This window comes from Phaethon aethereus (assembly GCF_964289735.1).
Source record: "Phaethon aethereus genome assembly, chromosome: 4".
NCBI classification, from domain to species: Eukaryota; Metazoa; Chordata; class Aves; order Phaethontiformes; family Phaethontidae; genus Phaethon; species Phaethon aethereus.
This window is the reverse complement of record NC_138578.1, coordinates 48,734,818-48,758,729: the sequence shown is the minus strand read 5'-3', so window position 1 is coordinate 48,758,729 and position 23,912 is coordinate 48,734,818. Positions and strand designations below refer to the sequence as shown.

The 23,912-nt window shown below is 44.4% G+C and overlaps 1 protein-coding gene across 1 annotated transcript in view; it reads left to right on the top strand.

Moving 5' to 3' along the window:
• The window catches only part of ENPP6 (ectonucleotide pyrophosphatase/phosphodiesterase 6), a 32,365-nt gene extending 8,829 nt beyond the window's left edge, over positions 1–23,536 (top strand). Inside the window, exons 2-8 of the mRNA XM_081999683.1 lie at positions 2,186–2,365; positions 8,589–8,700; positions 13,134–13,275; positions 14,288–14,467; positions 17,144–17,281; positions 21,953–22,076; positions 22,884–23,536. Of these exons, the coding sequence (XP_081855809.1) occupies positions 2,186–2,365; positions 8,589–8,700; positions 13,134–13,275; positions 14,288–14,467; positions 17,144–17,281; positions 21,953–22,076; positions 22,884–23,107 (1,100 nt within the window). The 3' untranslated portion in view covers positions 23,108–23,536. The remainder of the gene's footprint in view (positions 1–2,185; positions 2,366–8,588; positions 8,701–13,133; positions 13,276–14,287; positions 14,468–17,143; positions 17,282–21,952; positions 22,077–22,883) is intronic.
• Positions 23,537–23,912: the final 376 nt, after the last annotated feature.

Sequence of the window (23,912 nt, the reverse complement as noted above, 5' to 3'; positions counted from 1 at the left end):
GGATGAGCAATTCAAGGAAGAGATTGATTAGTTGGTTATTGATGTCTTCCAAGGAGGTCCAGGGTCCTTCTGGGACACAGGCTTGAGGCAAGCAGATGTGAATGTCTCCAGGAAGCATTAAATGGTTATGTCTTTTGGTCTGTCTGCTCATCTGATGTTCCCTTCTGGCCCTGTGAATCAGGGATGTCTGCAATGAAAATTGATGCCTTATAGTCTTCTAGGCCTCTTTTTCAATACAAAAAAACCCGGAGTTGGAGTCCGTAGAAGAATGAGCTTGTCTGATGTGGAGATCAGAAGAATATTGTCCTCGGTATTCATGCACACAGTTAATTAAACTTCCCAACAACACTACAAAGAACAATCTCCATTCTGTTCTTTAAAGATGTCGGCAAAATGACAGCAGACCTTAAATCCTATAGGGACCTCACATCAGTAGCAGCTAGAGCTCATTGTTTCTGTATGAAGACTACAATATACATCATACAAATACGTGACCTAACAGCTTCAGCCCTGACCTGCAGGTTTCCCAGGCTGTCACCAATTACCTGCCCGCAGTTTAGCAGGTTGATACATGCTCAGGAGTACGTGGACTTTAAGAAGCTGAAGAGATAGGGTTGTCCTCCAAGTAGGAAGGCTGTGTTTTTGATGTACTATAGAGGTTTCCTAATAGCTATTTTGAGACTTAACAGCAAAGCAAGCTCTTGGTCTGTCTAGGAGGACAGATTACTGCCCATCCAATCCACCAGTTTTCCTATAGTAAACCTGTTTGGTTTAATATGGTGAATAGTGACTGACACAAATTGGGACTGCTTTTCTTCGCTGGTGAGGAGGAAATGTTTTGCATAGTTGAAATACTTTGTAGTAGGGAAGAAGAATTCAAAATCCATTTCAAGGTCACATGTACCCAAAAGTATACAGAGTCCTCTGCTCAAAATGATGCCTTTTTAAAACAAGCATACCAAGGTTATTTCAGTTCTGATAGCCATGCTCAAAGCAATCAAAGCCTGTTATCTGGATCCTTGCAATATCGTGACTCACCAGCTAATGATGACAGTGTCTCTCACATTCATCAGTCGTTGCTTTTTAAGACATGGAAATCATGAACTCCCAGTACAACTTAATCTACGTTTCTTTTCCCAGTTTTGTTAATTCACCTGCAGGTTAACTCTTAAAATACAGTATCTTCTCTTCTGACAATGTCAAGAAGTAGAAGACATCTCTCAGCTCTTACATACTAGTTTCTTGTAATATAAAGTTGCCCAAGGAACCCCAAGGTGCAGTAAGGGGGCCGAAAATATCTGATGAAATGATTGCTGTCCCCACAACCAAGAGCAAAATGTGTTCATTTAAAAAAAAAAAAAGCTAACAATAATGGAAAATAAAAGTAATATATAAAGGCTTTAGTCTCGTTTTTGCTTGTTTGCGGAAAAACAAGGTGCCCTACGTATAAAGGAGAGGGGAAATGTGAGTTTCCCAAACTTTATTCTATGTTTCCAGATCATGCTTTTACCCCTTGCTGTTCACAGACTGCTTCCCGCAGCCCCATGGGCCTGTGTGCTGGCGGGTACCTTAAAATGACCTCAGACTTGGCAGATGTTGCGTGCGTAGAAGGAGCCAGACGTCAGCCAAACATGTGGTGCCTGTGTGGGCTGGCGCTGCCGTGGTTTGTGTGCGTGGATGGGGTATGGCATGTTAGGCTGGCCACGGGGTGCAGGATTTGTTTCTTCTGGCCTCAGCTGTCTAAAAGTTGGCTGTCTCAAGCTAAGTTAACGATGTGGTCTTTCTCTACAATTAATAGAAAGCAATAGGTACCTCCAAAGGATAACTCCTCCCAGATACCTTAGATGTCTATCTTAGGATGTCATGAATTGCTTTCTAGAGGTGCCTCTTCTTCTCCATTGACTGTGAAGGGAACACAGGTGGCCAACCTAAGCTTCAGCAACTAACTTTTAGGTGGCTGAATTGGGGGGTATAAACTGAAACTGCTACCTGCAGGACCTCAATAAAAGGTGACAGAGTCAAGACGGTATGAGCAGTTGCAAGATGAGAGGTCCCTGAGTTCAAATCTGAGCTTTACAGTTGATTTTCTGGATGAGTTGGTGGTAGCAGTGGTGGTACTGTCGGCATCCTTCTGCTGGAGAACACGAATCTGATATTGTCCTCTTTTTTTTCTCCACCTCTGAAGGTCGCCACTGTGAGGTCCACCAGATGATTGGAAACTACATGTGGGACCAAAAGAGAAACGTATCTTTTGATATTGGTGTGACTAAAGAAAGCCTCCTGCCTCTCTGGTGGAATGGATCAGAGCCTTTGTGGGTCACAATGATGAAAGAAAAAAAGAACGTTTCTATGTACTACTGGCCAGGTCAGTATGTCAAAAATTGGTACCATCTTAACAGTGCATCTTTACATCTAAGCAGTCCATATGCTGTAGGATGGCTCTTTAATACACTGAAATACAGACAAGAATTATGAATACTTTACTAACCACTTGTAGAAAGTAACTCTTTTTTCTTAGGTCATGAAAATTTGCATATGCAAAGACTGAAGTGTCACTGGAGGTAGCTTTCCACCAAACATTACCTTCAAGGAGGTTGCTGGCTTGCAGAGCAACCCTTTCTCCACCAATTGCTTGTTCCTTTTGCCCACCTGTAGCTTCTGCTACGCTGAATGGTTGCTCCATGAATGCTTCATAGAGCAACGCTGTAGACTGTGTCACTGATCAAAGTTAAACGGTAACCATCCTCCCCCAGTGCTTGTTTGGTTTTAATCTGGAAATTAGTAGCTGAGAGCTGAATATGGTCTAGTCCGTGGGGACAGCAAAATCCAGCTGAAAGCAAACCATCCTTTGGTGAGCTGGAGTGAGCACTCTTGTCCTCCTTCATCATTAACTCAGCTGACGTCTCAGTTTCTCTGAGTCTGAGCCATTCATTGGGAGGAACTTGGCCTTTTCATTCCTCATTTGTTGGGTATTGGACCACTAAAATCACTAGGGACGTATAATAACAAGTCTTTTTAACAAATAGAGTATACCCTTAGGCATTTAGGGACCCACATGGAAATAAATGTTCCAGCTGCACAGCCAGGCCAAATCCCTTGCAAGGTACCCTGATTCTCAACTTTTTAACGCTGCTGCCTAAGCAGTATGCAAATATCCTCATACGTGTGACTGCAGGCTAGAGGACCACGTGTTAGAAGAGCTGGACTGTATACAGCCGGTGCCAGTGGGTAGGGCAGCGGCAGCTGACTCACGCTGTGGGCTCCCGGCCAGCTCGTCTGCCTGGTCACACAACGCACGTGTGCCTGGTCACACTCTTTCCATGCAACGTGGCTACTGGTATCCCAGAAAAAAGGCCACAGTTCTCAGGAAGGGAAAGAAAGAGCAAACCAAGATGAGAAACATTGAAAAGCCATCCAGAGTGTTTCTATGCTACTGAAGAGTGAAAAGATCTGAGGATGAGAATATTGGCTTAGGGACTCTGAGGCAGTCTAAGGGACTGGAATTGCAGACTAGATATAATGCTTTGTATCAGCCCTCAAAAAAAATCTTCTTACTGGAGATCACCCAAGTGGCCTAACAGCAATGCAAATAGTAGGGTATAGAAATTATACAAGAATGTAGAAATTCTTCTGAAGATTTACAAAAAGACCTGTTTGTATAGACTATTCATTTTTGAATACTAATGTAACTGCACTGAATATGTATAATTATGGACTGAATAGATGTAACAGTCTACAGAGGGCTGCTGAAATCCAGAAAAACAGTATCACTTTCCATTAAATGCCTTTGGACCTTACCTATCTCCTTCGTGTTGACCTTTGAGCAGTGTCTCTCAGGGAGAAGACACATGAGGTGTATATGCATATATATATGTACACCCTTCGCACTTCTCTATCTACCGTTTCTAGTGGAAAACTGCAAAGAACAGCAGACCATCCCTTTTTCCAGTGCTTACACTGCCAAGTGTATGCATTGACTCGCTTATGACACAGAGGGGGAGTTTGTGCCCTACTGATGCCAGTGGGAGTTTTTGTGTGGATCTGGTATTTTAGCTGTGGACTGTGATGTGTACATCTGTCTGTCATTAATTATTTATCTGTGACAGATGACCTTTGGCAAAGTCATCGGTGCCTCAGTTGAGCACATGCTTATTTTTAAGTGTGTTCATGGTCTCAAAGGACACATTGGCCATACAGGGTCAGGCACAGGGCAGGAAGCAGGGTCAGATGTAGAACTATTGAGCTAAAACACAAGGCAGTTGGGCCACAGTGGGAGTCCAGGTCTAACTGGAGTAAACAGAAGTCACCCAAATGCAACAGTATTTATTTATTACATTTCCCTCATATGATTTTTTGGAACTGTTTTCTAGTTCCATAGTAAGGATGTAATCTTTTCTTCTAGATTTATTATTTTAAAGCTCTAATTTTTTAAAAGGCATTTGGCAGGGGGGCGATGCCAAACAAAACGAAAGGAATAATAAGGGTTTAATAACCAAGGTGGGTGGAGGTTCCACAAATGTTTGCACTGAGTAGGATCTGCTATTAGTGATTAACTTTACAGCCTGAGGATATACCGCTGCTTAGTAAAGAATCTTGCAAATCTGATAAAATTCCAAACAGGAAAAGTTTGGGAAACTGCAATGTACATCCAAATTCATCACACTCTGTTCTGGAAGATGTTATTTTCTCTCTAGCCAGCGGTGAAGAAAAACCAGACCGATCAACTGTAGCAGAAACAAGTTGTGAATGCCAGCGAGCCGATTCCCAGGGTTAACTTACACCACTGCCACTTCCCCTCACAGCCAGTTCCAAGCTTTGCAATGTCTGAACCCAAAATCTGCCACTTCATATTCTTTCCTATATTCCTCTTTCGTGCATATTCAGTGCTTAAAGGAAGAACATCCAGACCCCAGCGAACAGGGGCACAGAGCAGGAGTGCTGTCGGATGTGAACATCACAGCTTATCTGTGAGCCCAACATAAACACAACAAAGTCAACTCCTGGGCAGAATTAGCCTGAGCTCTCCTGCCTCTAGAAGCGGAGGAGCCAAAATACCACCGTGCCGGGGAGTCCCAGCAGCCGCTTCTGCCAAAATGTAAGCACTTGGCTTGTAGGGACATTTTTCTCTTTTCTTCATGGCATTTATTAGGCAGTTTCTGCTCTTCAGGGCATTCCTGGGGAAAAAGTCATGTATCCTCTGACTGTTTGCGAAGTAAAACGCAACAGCTAACGCCATACCTGGGGTTAAACGCACAGCCTCACGCCCAGGTTGCCTGTCCGAAGCACTGCCGCTCCAGCGGATGGAGGAGCCCCAGAGGAGTGCGAGAGCATCCCAGTGGTACCACCAAAGTCAAAGCGTTGTATCGCTCCTCATGCTCAGCCCGGTGGGTGACGTCATCGCAGACCCTCAGACTTCTCCATTTTTCAGCAGCCTATGCAACTGCTTCAGCTGAAGTGCAGTGACATCTTTTCTCAACACTGAAAATGAGAGAAAGGGGTAAAAAAAGACTTTAAACCCAATCTTTCACCATTTAAACACAACATTTACCAGACCGTGGAGCTGGTCTGGAAAGTTTTCAAAACCTTCTGTTATGACATGAAATGTCCGACTGTTAAATCAATGTTTAGAAATGCAATTTAAAGCTGGCAGAGGTTCAGGTCTCCATGTCAGATAGATAATGAGGAGCCTATATATCACTGTGAAAGAAGTCCTTATTCCTGCTCCAGTAGTTCAGGTTTTATGTGAAGGTTTAGCATCGTACAAAACTGTGCAGAAAGGTATCTGATATTGCATCTTAGTAAAAATGGCTTGTTTATTTGTAGTTTGACCAAGAAAAACTTAACATTCCCTTTGTCTGTCTCCAAATCTTTTTAAATTTCCTTTCCCATAATATCTAAATGGGAAAATTTACCATCTGTCCTGGCTTCTACCAAAATGAAATTTAAATATTAAAGGGCCTTCATGGCCAGTATTTTGGAATTTTGACAAGCCTTAACATAAAAAAATCCGATGTTAAGTTCTGTTCATCACTGAGGCTGAAAAAAAACAAAAGAAAAAAGAAGGTCTTGGTATCTAAGCAGCCTGAGTTTTCAGTGTTACTGCCAAGGAACTGCACACTTGAAGACCAAAATTTAGTGGCCAATGTTATTTCTAATTGTTGCTGCCTCTGTCATCTTTTATGTCATGCTCATCACTTGACAATCTAGAAATATCAAAGATATCTGAGCAACTAAAATATCCCAGATCCCCCAAAGGTTAATGCTTCCGGTTATAATTATCTTGTGAGTAATTCTGAGGAATGATATCTGAGAAAATTATAACCTGATGTCAGAATCTGAAGAGGAAAAAAGAGGCTCGATCATCATATTAGTCATTGGCTGTGAGCAATCATCCACCCAAACTAAAATACTCGGCATTTCCAACGCATTTCCAACTGCGTCCTTAACTTCTTGCCTGGCTTTGGAGCTAATCTTTTCCCAGACTCAAGTGTCAGTGGAAAAACTGGCTCTGAAGTTCCAGTTCAGTCTTGTAACAGTGCAAAAGCCCACAGAGGACTACTGCATCACCTCTAGCATCTGAGGTAGCTGAAAACCCACGTTTTGCTGCCAGTAGCACCCAGGACATCGTGCAAAAGACTGAAGCCGCGCACCCTCAGGGTAGGGGGCAAGGGCTCCTCCTTCCCTGAGATGACTTCAGGTCATTCATGGAATACGTTTTTTTGATTATTTGGTTAGGTAGCAGCTGGGGCCTGTCTCTGTTGCACAATGTAATTTCTTGCAGGTGCTGTGTACAGATGTATAGAAGTTTTACTGTGGGATGGTATGGAGGGTGAGTTCTTGTCAAGTATCTCCAAGCTGTTCATCCAGGTTGTAGATTACTTTCATGGTGCAGAGATAAATGCTAAAGTATCTCCATTCAGAAAGGGAAGGATTAAGTCATATAAGTTTGGGGCAACAGGGGAAGAATGAAAAGTGAATGCCATCACACACTTCCACAATTTTTATAAAAATGAATATTAGATAGAGGTTCAAAATGATGTAAATATGTTTTTACAGAAAAATAAATTAGTTGACTACATTTTCTGTTTATTATTGCAAATAATTAATTCTTACAAACAATTAATCATAATAGTTGGGGTCACTTGAAACACACAAAGAATGTGGAGACCTGGGAGCCACTACCATGGACCATTGGGTAAAGAGACTGAATCTGTCATGTATGATAAGGCTCTTTAACTTTTGGAAAGGGTAACCTCCATCTGACATATCTGGCTTGCTGCAAATCAGAGATGATTTTTTAAATTTTCCTGATCTTAAATATTGACATTTTCCTAACTTTTCATGGTACTCCTGAGAAGTCACGGTCAGAAGTTCCTTGGCCACCTTAGCCTGGAAGTGGCATGCTTTTCCCCATGTCCCAGTATTGCACCTCAGCGACGTGAGCTCACACGGGCTGAGATGCAAGATGCTGACAAATTCTCTTTACTGAGTGTCCCGGAAAGCAAACCACTGTAAATCATCCCTGAAAGTAGCTGTGCTTGCTCTAGTGCCTGCTCTGTACTTACACCTCCTGCACAACCGTCTTCCCCGCCAAGCAACGGGTCAACTTAGGACAGTCCTGAAAGCCTATTCCTTTCATCCCAAAGGAGAAGCAAAGTGACCCAAATGTAGGCAGGTTCAGGCGATGGCTTAGAGCTGCCTTTTTGACCTGGCTGTATTGCTGTATACAAAGACAATTTTGCAAAAGATATCTTTTCTTTTTTTTTTTTTTTTTCCTCCTTGTGCCCCAGGAGTACACCAGAAAATGCCTAACAGTGATGGGAAGACTCTGGGGCTCTTGAAGGACAATTTGCATAAATCCAGTGTTTCTGAAAGCACAGTTATTTAAAATATTAATGTTATTCAACAGCATAGTAACTAGAGAGCAAAAGGGCAAAAATAACCCACAAAAACATGTTTTCGTGTGTTCAGGGCCATGTTCTCCTGTAGGATTTGTTGCCATAAATTTCTGGGCCACAAAACAGACTGTATTTTGCAAGGAAGGCTGCAAGTTACCAAGAGAGTTAATTGGTTTATACTGTTTTAATAAGACCTCCTGGGAAACAGATTTAATAGTGGAGTGCCAGTGTCACATAATAAAATGCGGTTTATAGAGGATATTACGACGACGTAAGATACAGTGTGTCTAACTGGAAAGTATTTGCTGAACTTTCAGGGAAAAATACCTAAATCTATTATGTTGGAAGCCTGGAAATGAGGCTATGTGGCTGCAGTAGTTAAAATGAAAACAAGCTAGCGATTTAGGTGAAAACCGTCTGCCACGAGGGAATCAAGAGTGTTATCATGGGAAGGTCACACCGAGACCTTGCTTTTAGAGAGGGAAATAAAAGGACCCAATGTACGGTTTGCTACAAGCACTCGTCAAACCAACCTCGCTCCCCTTTTCCCTTCCCAACCATAAGGTTTCCTGCAGGGAAGGTATAAGGCAAGTAATGTCACAGGGAACTTACAAACCTGAACTTGGACCCCGTGGTGTGGGGTCTGTGACTGAGGTGGAACAGCAGAGTTACCACATTTTTTGCTTGTAGGTTGCGAGGTGGAAATCCTTGGAGTCAGACCAAGTTATTGCCGCGAGTACTTCAGCGTCCCAACAGACAAAAACTTTGCGGATGCCATCAGCGATGCTCTCGAGTCTTTGCGGTATGTCACTGCATTTCTGTGGTGTGGGGTTTCCTCTCTCAAGGATGAGCATTTGGGTTCACTGTCAGCTTTGCTGTAGCGGGATTTTCAGGATTGGCTCCCAGGTAGGGAGATGGAGGCTGAGACTGGTTTATAATACTGTCATAGAAGCATGACCATTACAGAGATATGCCCTTACATTAAGAAGATTGGAAAGAAAGATGTGCTCCTCTTTCCATGTGTAGGTTACAACATAGAGGAGACATCTTGACACTGTTTTTGATTTGCTGTTTCAAACAACTTCAAGATCAGTCTGTGAGTATCTGTTCACTGCAAGAGCAGACTTTCAAATGCTTGGATTTAGAGAGAACTGGTAATTTGGAAATTCAGAAATTCAGCTCCTGTCATTTGTTTACAAGACCGATGCTTTGGCTCCTTCTGTACTTCAGAACATCTCAGGCAAAATGATTTTGTATCAGGCATTAATTTTGTGCAAATATGACAATAGGATAGGGTAGGGTAGGGTAGGGTAGGGTAGAATAGTTCAGTTGGAAGTGACCCACAACAGTCATCTAGTCCAACTGGTGGGAATGATGGGAATATATCTCTCAACCAGCTCCTAGGAAAAACGTATGCTCCACCTCCAGCTTTCCAGTTCCACCATCTCTCATCCAAACGTTAACAAGGGACAATTCCATGCACCCTGTAAATCCAGGGAAGATTACATAGCCTCATGCGGACCCAATGCCTTCCCTTAGCTATAACTCAGCTTGTTCTTTTAAAACGTCATTGGTTCCATAATTCATCCAGTCCTAGGATGCACTTCTAATATGTTGCTTGCAAACTGCCATAGTGATTTGAATCTGAAGAGCTTCATATTCAAATGCTTGTCCTTGAAATAAAGGCTCCAAAATTATGAGAGCACTGCTGGAGACGTTGCTCTCAGTTGCGCACTGGGTCCTGCTGCACAGATGCTCCTAACGACTCTCCCAGTGTCATCTACAGCACAGGTCTTAGAGCGAAGCTGCCTCCAAAAATGTGAGACATTTGATTCTGAAATTATTTAGCTTATATTTTAAGAAAGCTATCTGCACGTGAGAGGAGGGGTTCATATGTGCCATAGGAGGCTTTCTGGAGCTTCTGCAACACTTCTAATGGAGTGAATAAAGGAGGGAATGGAAAACTGAATACAGACACCAGCTCTGACTTCTGGTGGAATCCCAGAATTACCATGGAAAGCCTTTTGGTCGGGTATCATTTGGGAATGGGTCAGGACATGCTTGAAGTTCCCTGTCGGGTTCCTATGAAGCAAGGTGCATAAGGCTGCTCAGGATGATTTGCAGCTTTGTAATTGTGAACATGATTAAAAGCGAGGCACAACCTGTTAAAAGTTCCAGGCCTTCAACCTGCTCTTTTGGGTACCTCAAGCCCGTTGAAAACGTTTCAATAGCTAGTTCACCCCGAGTCACAAGGCTGCTTGCTGCTGCCTTCAGTTGAAGAGAAGAAAAGGGCAGGAACACAGGTGTGTTGATGAGGCAGCTCACAAGAGGTGAAAGCTGGTGATTTCAAGAGAAGAGTGAATCCCTGCCACACAATGTCTGCCATAAACACCAGCTATAGCCTTCTGAGGAGCCCAAATCCTACAGATTGTGCTGGAGTTGCGGGAGGTCCCATCTCTGGCGTCCATTTACACAGCATCCCCTCTTGAATTTCTGCCTGGGTTCCTTTCCTTTAAACTAAGTGTCCTGTCTGCAGCAAGGTAGGAAAGAGGAAAAAATAACAATCATCGATAAAATTAATGATGAGTTGTGGGTGTAAATACTGCAGCAGTAAGAAAGGAGGGTAGAGAACGAACAGCGAAAAAAGTAAGTTTTCCTTATCCTTTCTCTCAGTTGTTTTTCCCATCAGGGAAAAAACCTTTAAAATTTATCAAAGAATTTTTAGCGCTGCTGGGCCAGCCCATAAGAAGCAAAATCTCTGAAGTGCCTTTATTGTAGGTGTATTCATTTGGTGGGAGTAGGCATCCTGGGTAGAAGAGTCTTGAGCTGCCTTTTATTGTCATCTGCACCTTTTGCAAGACCTTCTGGCTCTTGATGCTGTTCAAAGGCTGGCAAATCCAGTGTGTTTCCTTTCCACACCCCAACTAATTGACAAAGCCTATTAGGCTGAGGCTGGCGCTAGCTTTATGTGGGAAAACAGCCTGTGGCGAGGGCAGTCCGTGGCCTGGAGCAGTGCCTTGCTCAGTTGCCCTAATGGCAGGTATTAGTGGTTAATGAACTGCACTTATGCTCCCACCATTAGCAAACCTTACAGGGGCTTCAAGGTAGAGAGTGTAAGCCCTTTGCTGTGGCATGGTGGCCTAGGGGTTAACTTGAGTTTGGGCATGGGAATGTCCTCACCCATCTTAACTTTGCCAGGGTAGAAGGGAGTTTTATCAATGCCCTCTGGAAGGGCAGGGGTACCTAACTCATCAGGGAGCCACTGACCTCCTCTTGCAACCAAAGGAAACCACCCTTCAGGAATATTCTCCAGGCTTTTCAAACAGGTGCTTTGAGACCATTATTTAGACCAAAAATATTCAAAACTAAGTCAAGTACCCCTTTTTGGCAAGTGAAACTAAAACCTCCTTTATGTCTTCCACAAGTATAATTTAAGGGCTGTTGTAATATACCCACCTTCCTGGATAGGTTGCATGAAGATTGTGCCGTACTTGCAAAGTGCGCTGATAAAATATAAAAACCCTTTTGGTATTGCCATTGATGATGTCCAGCTTTCTTCAGCAAACTTTCCTTAGCCATTTCTTTTCAAAATTACTGGTGATGGGAGAAGACAGGACCAACACACAGAAGAAAGACATTACTTCTCCCATGCAAGCCATGATCACAGATGCCTAGTTTTCATAGGAAAACAGGCAAAAAATGGAAACAAAGTCAAACTCAATCTTACAAGCTCTGCACGTGCTGTACCCAGTCCTGCAAACTCCTAAGCATGCCGCGTAACTGGAGCTTGTCCCACTGAAGCCATGTGCAAAATTGAACATCCATCCTCACAACACTGAGCCCTCACTGAGAAATCTCACCGCAGCCTAAATAAGACCACTTGTCTTATGCAATAAATCTCTTTCGTAGCTTCTATCTTGATCGAAATGATCATTTAGTTACAGCTGAGAAGACACAAAGCAGTCCACGTAGCTAATTAATACAGGCACTGCAGCAGAAGAAAACTGTTTCAATAGGTTCAATGAGTGTGTATGCAATACAGAAATTACAGGGTTAAATTTTAGAAATTAATTTATGCCTAATACGGATGGAAAGTAATGCTTAAAATTAAACTGGGGGGAGGGAAGGGCTGCTTTGTTTGAATGACCTTAAAATCACGAAAAGTGAGAAAGAACACTGTTCTGCAGGGCTAGCGGTGGAGTAATTGCCACCACAGCAGAGACCTCCAGCTTCCTACAGGACTGCTCCTCTGAGGCCCTCCACAAACTTACAAATGCAAATCACAGACCCTAATTCATTCAGTCAGTCCTGCACCTCTGACTTTTTCCCTTCTCTCTCACTCATTACACCAGACTACTCACGTGTCTTTAATCAGAGAAGCTGGACCTGTCAGGACATCACACGAAGTCTTTTTGTAGGGATCTTGATCTGGATGAGGGCATGTATTATGGATGGCACACCCTGTCGTATATTAAGCACCGTAGGAAAAGACTGGGTTTGAACTTCATGAGCATAGATTTACGATTTTATCCACACGACTACTCTCAGGGAGCTTTACAGTGACCTGTAAAGTGGTCATGAAAATGTAATTAAGCACTGATGTATGCGCAATCCCCACTAATTAGGGTGAGGGCATTCAGTGCAGAAATGTGTGATTAGTTAAACTTGTGCAACTCTGTGATTACCTTACTTTCCCTTTGGTCATATTCCTGAATAAAAACCCCGTCTAAAATCTCACCCCAATTCATACCACTCGGGATTTTGCAAGGTCGTGGAAGAGCCCGTCCTGAGTTGACCTTGGTGGTTTGGAAGACCTCACACAGGAGAAAGCCAGAAGTGCCAAACTTTAATTAAAGGACATTTAACTGGTAATTCCCACAATCCTTTTAATAAGGTCACTCAGCACAGAAATTAGTATTTCTTCTGGGTCTGTCTTTCTCCCTAAAGGAAAAGCCACCTTCCTAATTCCAAGAGGTAGCAGAGGGCTGCCAGATCAGCCTGTGCTTGCACATGGCTGTCTCTACCTGGCACCTCCGATGGGAGTTTCAAGCAAACTCAGGAGGCTCCGGGTGGGAATAACGAGCCCAACCGTGTGACAGCAGGTAGGAAAGCACAGGCTGGAGGTTGAAAATGGGGTTTTGTGGATCTGTGTGCCGGTGAGGACAATAATGCCAGCAGCCGGGAGGTCTTCATGTGCGTCAGCCTCTCGCTCCTTCCCCTCCCTCCCACCTCCAGCAATGGCAGCGCCGAGATGGCCGCAGTGTACTATGAGCGCATCGACGTGGAAGGCCACCACTACGGCCCTTCATCCCAGCAGCGGAAGAGCGCATTGAAGGAGGTGGACAAAGCCTTGACCAACATGCTGTCGCTCATCAAGGTGAGTGGTGTCCAAAAACCCATCTCCTGGGTGCATTTGGAAAAAACTATTCTTTGTGGCACTGCCGAGAGCCTATTTAATGCCTGTTAATTGAATGCGTTGGCTGTAAACTTTTATTTCCTGAGAAACAGAGGCTACCGAGATCACGTGGAAGTCAAGGCATCATTCCTCTGATTTTTATTTTTGTCGATGGCATTATAATCCTCCTAGTGGATTATTACACCGATAGCTCCGGGAAGCCATAAACCAATATACGTGTTGCTCTGTTTATAACTTGTGCTGCCGGCTGGGATTAATAGTAAGGGAATGAATCAAAAGCGCTCGCTTCCTAAGGTTTGTGGAATCAGACAATTAACTTTTATAGTGGTTTTTATGGCACCACTCAGAACTCTGTACTTTAAACTTAGCTTTAAAAAACATTATCTGAATGATCTTGCAGCAAGAAAAGGAGGATGCCAAGCTTCTGGGCAAATGTCAATTCTATGGATATTTCTGAAAATGATAAATGCACGTTAGAATTTTTCTTGTGTTTCAATGAGAAGAGGAAAATATATTTCCAGTTTCACTAAATTATAAAAGCTCTAATGTTAAGTGGTTGTGTTTGGGAGGAGCAGAGGAAACACCCCTGCCACAGATGGTACCATGTCAAAGTTGCTCTTCCCCAGGCGTTTTGGTCTCCAGATGAGAACAGTGGGATAAAATCCTGTCTAAGACCGACTGGGACAACTGGTTTGTGGTACTGGCATGTAGCGTGCGGTTATTTAGCGGGGGGGTGGATTTATTTTGGCAAATCTCTCTTTGGCGCTAACCTCTTAGACTCTTCCAGGGCAGCAAGTGGACATCCACCATCATGGGCGGTGGCAAAGCACACCGCAGGGCATTTGTGGCCATGCTCCTTCTGGCCAACCTCCAGTAAATCAGTGGAGGTCTAATGTTTTTTAAAATTTGCCAGTGGGCACGGACAGTGTGAAACACTTACCCGGCCGTAACGTGTCATGCACTCGCTTCACAGAGCAAGGGCCTTCAGCATGACCTCAATGTCATCCTCTTCTCCGATCACGGGATGACAGACATCTCTTGGGCGGACAAAGTGATTGAGCTGAAAAACTATATCAATATGAGTGATACCATACAAATGAAGGACCGAGGTCCTGTTGTGAGCCTCTGGCCAGCTCCTGAGAAGCACGCAGAGGTAAGTACAGCTTATTCGTATTTATTTAGTCTTACGTTCCCTTGTTTTTTATGACAATTGTGTCTTTTGTTTGCTCGTAACATCCAAATCCCGCTCTCAGAGATGTGTGTAAAAATCAGCCTGAAGCTCTTACCAGGAGTCAGACTTGGATCCTGTGACACTCTTGTGATGCTGGTTTCACATAATCACATAATCACATAATCACCAAGGTTGGAAAGGACCTTCAAGATCATCAAGTCCAACCATTAATCCAGCGCCACCGTGTCCCCTAAACCATGTCCTGAAGCGCCACATCCACACGTTTTTTGAACACTACCAGAGAAGTGTTTCTGAAGGAAAGTCACGCCAGGCAAATCAATAAACATGATCTTTCACTGATATTTGACACAGATATGTGCTTTCAAACCCCACCACTATGTGCTCCTGATAAATAGCTGAAGGATTTTAGTTCAAAATCCATTTTTAGGATTTTATATATATATTAGTCAATTTATTGACACTCTAGCTGGGATTTTCAAATGATCTGGAGGAGGTCAGGCATTCATATTCCAGTAAACTCCCATAGAGCTTGAGGAATTAACTCCATTAGACCAGAAGTATAAAAAATAAATTTCTTACTATATTCTCTTTTGAAGAATTTTGATGAATAAGCATGTTGGATTGAATCAACCATAAAAGCCCAAGGCTAGAACTGCAGGATTTTGAGTGACAAATTAAAACAATACAGAAAAAAAAAAGGAAACCACTTGAAAAGAATGCAGCATCTGTAACTGATAGACTAGTACATCATGGTTTAACCAGAAACCAATGCTTGAGAAGTCATTATTGCTGTCCTCAGAACATATATGTGTACAAAATGGGCAGTCCATACTCCAGGTGAAATATTTTGTTTTCTATATAAAATTTTAGCCAGTTCCAGTATAGTGTAGCTTGTGCATTTTTTTGAAGTGAATATTTCCTAATTTTTGTGCCCAAACAGTCTCTCTAGGAATTGTATAGCTGTGATATTGTGAACATTTCAAATTAGTGACAGAATTGAAGGTTGTCTTAGAGGCATGCATAAGCAATTCGCTCAAAGTTCCTGCAGGGGATCACAGCGTTTATATATGCTCTCCTCAGCCTTAACACATAGATCCCTATTTTTGTAGGCCAGATCTTCAAACAAGGGCAAGTATAAGGTGCAACTTCAGGCAGACATGGGGTTTCATCCAAGAAAGCTCTTAAGCACGCGTTTCTCTTTCATTGAACAGCCTAATATCCCTAAGGAGAATAGAATACCGTGCCTCACACCATGGCTTTGTTTTCTGTCTTCATTTATTTTTCAGACTTCTTACTGGAGTAAGAACGAACTTAAATTTAAGAACTTATTTCATTTTTTTAAGTGAAATAAAGTTGATTTTCTGTTTCCTAATAGCCAGATTCCTCTATTGTTAATTCACTTTAAAGAGGCATGTTTAGGAATCAGATCATAACATAGTGGTTATGACCTTTAAGAGTTATCCCATTTTGAAGCACCAGAAGTACTGGTGAACCACCAGGACCACTCTCTAGTCCAGGTCATGGCGGGAGGGTCTGGCTGAGTCGCACCATCAGACCCTGGTGTCGTCCTTATGGCAACTGCCAATCAGTGGAAATCTCTTGCACACATATACACACAAGGGAGACTTAGCTAGAAGGCTAGTGAAGGACCTTTCATTCTTTGCAGAATTGAGCTATTTATTCCTGAAGATTATTTATATTTAAGCAAAAGAGCGAGATATATACTCTGGGGACTCCCAATAACTGCCTTCTTTATGGCATATGAACATCTTCTTTAGGCATTTAAAATATTTTTCTGAATAATTTGTGGTTTAACCACATTTGTGTGATTATATTCCAGACAGCATGATATTATTAGTAGTATTAGTAGTATTAGTAGTAGTAGTAGTAGTGTTAGTAGTATTAGTAGTATTAGTGTTAGTAGTATTAGTGTTAGTAGTATTAGTGTTAGTGTTAGTGTTAGTAGTAGTAGTAGTATTGTTTGGGTTTTTGTTGGTTTTTTTAATTATTTTTATTTTTATTTTATTAAATTGATAAACCACTTGTATGGCATTGTGCAGCTTCAAGGCCGTAGGCGTTGGCTGATTAATCTCACAGCATCCTTATGAAGCAGATAACTAAGCACTATCAATCCCTTTTGTTAGAGGTTGACTGGTTAAGTGTAACAAACACAGGTGAGGTGACATTAATTGTTCACTCAAGAGTGCAAAGAGGGAATGAGTGGCAGAGGCCAAAGGCAATATCCCTTTTCCACATCAGTACCCAGTCCACATGGTGCCTTTGAGCATCTTTCACCACTCAGCTTACCATCTCCTGCGATGGGTTGGTTTCTGCTGGCCTCTCTCTTGACGTACCACATGCATACCTTTGCGAGTGCATCTATTATAAATATACATAACACGTTGATTCATGCGTTCCCATGTGTTTGTGATCAAAGTTTTCAGAACCTCCTAAACCACAGAAGCAGGTTTTGCATAACCGTCATCTTTGGACATGCAAAGTCCCACTTTGGATGTGCCGATGATTACCCATTAAAGGGGATTAGCCATTTTACAAAGTCAGGTGTTTCCACGTACCCGCAGGTGCGTATATGCTCTTTACAGGCATATGGTGTCCTAACGTTTGTTTTCTCTGCAGATACATAAAAAATTGAAAGCTGTGGAACACATGGACGTTTATAACATACAAGATATTCCAGACAGGTTTTTCTACAAAAAAGGAAAATTTGTGTCTCCTCTAACTCTTGTGGCTGAGAAAGGATGGTTCATAGTAGAGGTAAAGTAGAGAAGCAAAACACTTAGACATCCATGTGAAAAGGTGCAATATATGAAAACAGTAAGAAAAATGTACAGTTCTATGCTGGGCATTGTGTTCAAGTATTATATCATTTACTTGGGCTGACTACAATGTTAACGTCAACTGTTGCTCTGTACTTAAAAGAGACTAAAGGCATGGCAGCTATGCTGAAGGTAGACAAAGTTAAATAGTCAAGATGGTTTTTTTTTTCCTGTGTCATCATAAAGCAGGAGGATTATTTTGTATTTCCCATTCCAGTTCTGTTGCTTTACTCCTCTTCCCCCTGCCCATCCACCTTGATCTCAGACACAAGAAGAGTGTTTCCATTTCAAGACCTTTCTATCTCTCCACGCAGCAGTACTTTGTGGCAACTTTTCATTCTGCCTGGCTTCCCACCCACCAGACTCTGTCCTAAAAATGCCCCGTTTCTCCCAAGCCCTCCAGTCTCAAAAGGGTCAGACTGGGGATTTACTCCCAGAGATACCCACTGCAAATCTCAGAGCTTGTTAAGCAGAGAATTGATTAGATTTGCACCTGAAGAGATTTTTCATACCAACTTATTTTGTTCCTATAAAATAATAATAAAGAATAGTTTTATCTAGATGATATTATTACTATTACCATTACCATTACCATTACCATTACCATTACTATTACTATTACTATTACTATTACTATTACTATTACTATTACTATTACTATTACTATTACTATTATTATTTTATACTTGTATTGCTACTGAGCATCTCCACATTACAGATATTATTAACTGCACCCCACCACAGCTCGGAGGGTGAGGCAACTTACATATCTTATAAGTGGGTAAATTGAGGAGCAGTACTAAATGATTTGCCTAGGGCCATACATTAGTAAGTAATTTGGTGACAGAATGAAGGAGCCCTGTTTTTTCATAGTGTCTCAGTACCGTCATTAGGTCACATCGCCTTGCAGATTATTGTAACTAACTCAGCTGAGCATCTTCTTTCATGACCTTCAGAGATACCAGGCTTTGCTCAAGGTGGTCCACACAGCCACATTTCTCACTAGCCAGCCTGGCTTCAGGATAATCATTTCTACATCTGCATAAGAATGCATTTCTAAAAAAAAACAATTGTTTTTGAGTACAGATGAGTGAGCACCGAGTTTCTGGTTAAAAAAAACAATAAAGAAGCCAGAGTTAAGATTCAGACTTGTAAAGCAGGAATCTGAAACATTTTTTCTGAAATTATTTTTAAAAATTACAACTAAAATCTTTTGTACAGAAGTTCAATATGGAACATTTTTCACATATTCTGTTAAAGAAAAAAAGCAATTTAAAAAAATCATTGAAACGCTGACAAACCTTAATAACAGTGCAGCAAGCACTGCTGCTATGGTAATTATTTCTGTCTCTCTGCCCATTCCTTCCCTTTGTTTCTGATTTTCAAGAATGTCCTCTCGTTAATGCTGTCAGCTTTTCCTTCTCCTTGGTACATTTTTATTGTCTGCGAATGGGATGTAAAAATGAAAGTTTCCTGTCATATTTTTAAAGCAATAATTGAGCCTTCTATTATATTTCCTGCCCAAACCATTGAAGAGAGGATGTGCAGCCCTTCCCTATCATGCTCACGGGTGGTTTAGCTCTCTGCTGGCTAGTGGATAGCTATAAGCTGTCTGAAAAGGGAGGGGGTGGGAAATAATTTTTTTTTGAGAGGGAGACAAAAGGGATGTATCTGGAAAGTTGTTCTTTTTCCCAGCAAGGAGCGTAGGAACAAACGCCTGTCTGCATTTTGCTTAAAGCAGGATGAGGAGGGATGTCACGCACCTCTGGCTGTATCGAAGCTGGTCAGGAATCTACTAATATTGTCTGACATGAGTGAGTGGTCCTCATCCTTTGAGCCAGAACTTCCCCCAGCTGCTCTCCTGTGTGCAACAACGGCATTAGTCCTCAGGGCTGTGTGCTCACCCTCTGCCCGTCCCAGTGAGCTTTCCCAAGTTTTAGGAAGCAGTCGCTGTACTGCTTTTAGCCATGGACACGCAGGGAAAAGTCCGTCGTCAGCAGTCCCGGAGACGCCTGCTGCACCCTTGAGGAGCGACGCCAGCCTAAGCTCAGGCTGAGCATGAAAAATTAACGTCTCAGTTGAGGCCTCTGTCCGATTTGGGCTTGTCAAGGCAGGCATGACGGGGTGCTGCTGGCGCCCTGGCCCTAAAGGAGCCCCAGGGCTTTGTGGGGTTTGCTGTAAATCACAGAATAATTAAGGTTGGAAAAGACCTTTAAGATCATCAAGTCCAACCATCAACCCAACACCACCATGCCTACTAAACCATGTCCTGAAGTACCACGCCTACACATTTTTTGAACACCTCCAGTGATGGTGACTCCACCACCTCCCTGGGCAGCCTCTTCCAATGCTTGGCCACTCTCTCACTAAAGAAATTTTTCCTAATATCCAATCTAAACCTACTCTGGCGCGACTTGATGCTCTGGGCGGGCAGCGCTGAGGTGCTGGCACAGCCCCTGCCACAAGTGCGCTTCCTGCAAGCCACTGATGTTAATGGCTCCGTTTCAGGAGCCCTGACTTCATCAGCCATTGCGAAAGCAAGCAGTATGTGTTCTGGCCCAACTAGCAGCAAAAATTACGGAAACGGCTGTGCCTTTGACAGCATGTCTATCTGCGAGTAGGTACCCCCCCGCGTCTGGGCAGGTGATGGAAAGGCACGCTACCTCCTGCTTTTGACATTCCCGGGGAAGCAGCTGAGTCCACAACGTCTGACAGGACGGTGGAGAGGTTTCGCTTCAGCGACGTCATGACACTGCCACAGGAACACCACACATTAGATGTGACTTGCCTTGTCTGGAGCTGATGCTGACAAATGCTGTACAGGTTGCCTAAAGTTGAGCAGCCCAGTGGCCATTAGTCCCCGGGAAGCGCCGTAAGCAGAGTTGGAGCATGAGGTGCTATGGTAGGAAGAGGGAAAGCAGTCTATTTTTTCTCCTTGGCTTCCTCTGAGTGCTGTCAGAGAAATAGATGGGGACAAGGAAAGAGATTTAATTTGTCAGCTAAAGTTGTTTAATTATCTGGTACATCTGCTGACTGTTGCATAAGAAGAAATGCAAGGGATACTCCGGGGGTCCCCGTGGAAGGCAGTTGGAAGAGCTACACCTCATAGCCATAACCGTCGCCGACCTCAGTGCTCCTGCCCACAGTCAGTTTTCTTCTTGGGCAGAGGAAGAAAGCAAAAGTCAGACACAATAAATGTTTGTAAAAGGAAAGGGATTCTCGGTCACTCTGCTTCACCATCTGCAAGGGGCTGTGCCACCACTTGCCCGGGGTGGGAACGCGGGAGACTTTGTTGGGGCGTCTCCTGTGCCCCCGTGACGGAGCATGAAGCCCAGACCTGGCTACTTTAGGGAACTGTAGCTGCTCCTCTGTAACCGTCGCAGAAATTAATGCCAGGGGTCTAACGAACTGTCAGCTGATGTTCTTCGTCTGAGTGAAATTCCTGCCATAGTTTTGGGGATATCTGCTGCCATCCCTAGGGAGCATGGGACAAGAGAGACTCACGGAGAGGGCTGGTCCAGCACTTTGAGCCGTGCCTAGGGACGGCTGCTCCCGAGGGGGCCGGCATACGGCACTGTTGTAGGTAGTCTGGTAAGAGCTGTTAATATGGGGCAGGAGAAGTACGACTTAAGTGCAATATGGGCAAGGAAAAACAAGAATTATGACGACAAATTATTAAAGCATGGATCCACTGAGCAGGGAAAGAAAACCGAGCACAGTCTATGCTAGGGACAGAGGGACCATCTTAGGTCTGAGCCTGCGTTCCTGGGAAGGAACCTCATTGCTTTAACACAAAAACAAGAAGGGAGAAGAAATAACAATAATTAGAAAATATATTGTAGGGGTCATATTTGTATTGTTTAGGCTGACTGATTAAACGGAGCAAAAAGGGATTCTTTTGCTATGACCCTCAGCACAGGAAAGACATGGACCTGTTGGAGCAGGTCCAGAGGAGGCCACAGAAACGGTCCGAGAGATGGAACACGTCTCCTGTGGGGACAGGCTGCGAGAGTTGGGGTGGTTCAGCCTGGAGAAGAGAAGAGAGGAAGATGGGGAGACCTTATTGGAGCCTTCCAGTACTTCAAGGGGGCTTATAAGAAAGATGGGGACAGACTTTTTAGCAGGGCCTGTTGCGATAGGACAAAGGGTAACGGTTTTAAACTAAAAGAGTTTAGACTAGATCTAAGGAAGAAATTTTTTCCAGTGAGGGTGGTGAAACACTGGCACAGGTTGCCCAGGGAGGTGGTGGATGCCCCATCCCTGGCAACATCCCAGCTCAGGTTGGACGGGGCTCTGAGAAACTTGATGTAGTTGAAGACGTCCCTGCTCACTGCAGGGGGGTTGGACTAGATGGCCTTTAAAGGTCCCTTCCAACCCAAACTGTTCTATGATTCCATGGCATGTTGGGCAGAACAACACACCATTAAGTCCATGGGAGCGTGCGGTGCCGGGCGGGAGAGCGGCACTGCTGGCGTGCGGCCGGAGAGGGACACCGCCTTGCTGACACGTGTCACATAGGTCTGTGCCGTTTCGTGCTCATGGCAGAAGGTGAGGTGCCCCTCACAGCCCGGCAGGCAGGCACTAACCCTGCTCTGCTCTTGTCACCCAGAGCAGGGACAAGCTGCCCTTCTGGGAGAACGGGACGGGGAAGAAGGAGGCCTGGCAGAACGGCTGGCACGGCTACGACAACGAGCTCATGGACATGAGAGCCTTCTTCCTCGCATTTGGGCCAGGTAGAGTGCTGCCCTCCCAGGTGTCCCGCTCCCCCCGCGGGCCCGTGGCCCCTGCCCCGGCGTCCCTGCAGCCCCTGGCACGCCAGGACCCCGATGTGGCGGCTCCGCGATGCCGCGGGGTTACAAACAGATGGCAGGACTTCCGCGCTGCGGCTGCATGCCGGGGGCGTTTCTAGCTCCACATCTGTTCCATAGCTGGAGAAACGGGGCAGAGAGATGTGAAGGGATTTGGGCGGCCCCTCTCCGACGTCCCAGCGCAGAAACTCTACCCCTTTGCCCTATTTTCCTAAATTTTGGCCTATATTTTTAATTCTATTTGAAACGCATGGATTCTCCTTTTGTCGGTGGGTTCGGAGTCGCTAACGCAGGGCACTTTCTTTGGGAAGGCTGCAGCACAGCTCACCCACCTGTCCGATGGGCAGGCGTGAAACCCTGGTTTCCACTTCATCGGGTCCTTCCAATGCCACCGAGCACCAGGCTGCAACTGCAGACAGGAGCAAAAGAATGTGCAATGCAATTGTTTCAGGCTATTAAACCTACCAAGCACAGAAAGTAAAGTAGCTCCTGTACTTAATTTTTTTTAATTTTTTTTTTAGTTTTTAGAACAAAATTGGACAAGGAGTAAAAATAATGAATAAAAAAGTTTAAAATGTTTTTGCTGAGCTACGTTGTAAATTGTATAGCATGCCACATCCCAGCCTGCTGGGTACGTCCTGGAAAAGGCAGAGGAGCCCTTGCCCCGCGGTGCAGGAGCTGAGCCCCAAGCCGTACGACGCCAACGCCTCTCTTTGCCTGTTTTCCCCGCAGATTTCCGATCCAACTTCCGAGCGCCTCCCATCAGATCCGTGGATGTTTACAACGTCATGTGCAGCCTGGCAGGAATACAGCCGCTGCCCAACAATGGCTCCTGGTCCAGGGTGGAGTGCATGCTCCGAAACACGGCGCCCTTGGCACCGCGCCCCTCGCGCGGCAGCTGCGCCCTGGCCCTAGCTCTGCTCTCCTTGTTGGCCGAGCAGATGTCCTTACTGTGATCCCCCAGCAACGTCGGTCAGTGTCACCACCAACTCCATCCTTTTCCTTTTTTCTTTTTTTTTTTTTAAAAGTTCTTAATTTGAGCAATAGCTTCATTAATAGAGTGCTGTCCCCCACTTCTCCGTCGTGCTCCAGCAGGACTCAGTCTGACCCATCCTGCATTTACAGCAGTTGTAACGTGAAGCCAGGTTTTGTGCTGCTCCAAACGCAGCCAGGAAAGTCGGTGTCGCTGCTCTAGATTTACAGCACTGGCAATGAGAGCAGAATCCAGCCGGCTGCCCGCAAAATTATCTGGTGGGTGCACGTGGAGACCTCTGAGCATCAAATGCATCTTACCCCGGCATCTTTAACTGAGAGGCTCACCCTGGCTCCCGGTACTGAGAAGCTCAGGGGTGGAGGTAGACCTCTGTGCATTTAACTGGGTTCTTTCCAATTCACTCCTTCACCTCCAGCCCCATCACCATTCTCCTCACGCTGCCAGCCAAGCCCCCTCTGCACCCACCTGTTCTCCATGGAGCCAAGCGCTTTGCTCCATGTCGTAACGCCAACAGAGGTGACCGTCGGGAGAGCAGTGAGAGCATCCTACTTCTCTCAGCCTTCCCTTCTCCATTTTCCCCACAGTGAGCCCCGGCCCCGCGTGCCTCCAGGGACGGGCTTTCCTCATGGGCCACAGCAGGGAGGGGGAGCGGGCTGGGAGAGGGGAGAGCGATAGAAATCCTCCACTTCAAAAACAGCAGGAGAGTGAAAAGGCATCTGACACACAGAGATCAGGAGAAGGGAGGATGAGGAAGCCTGGCATTTAAC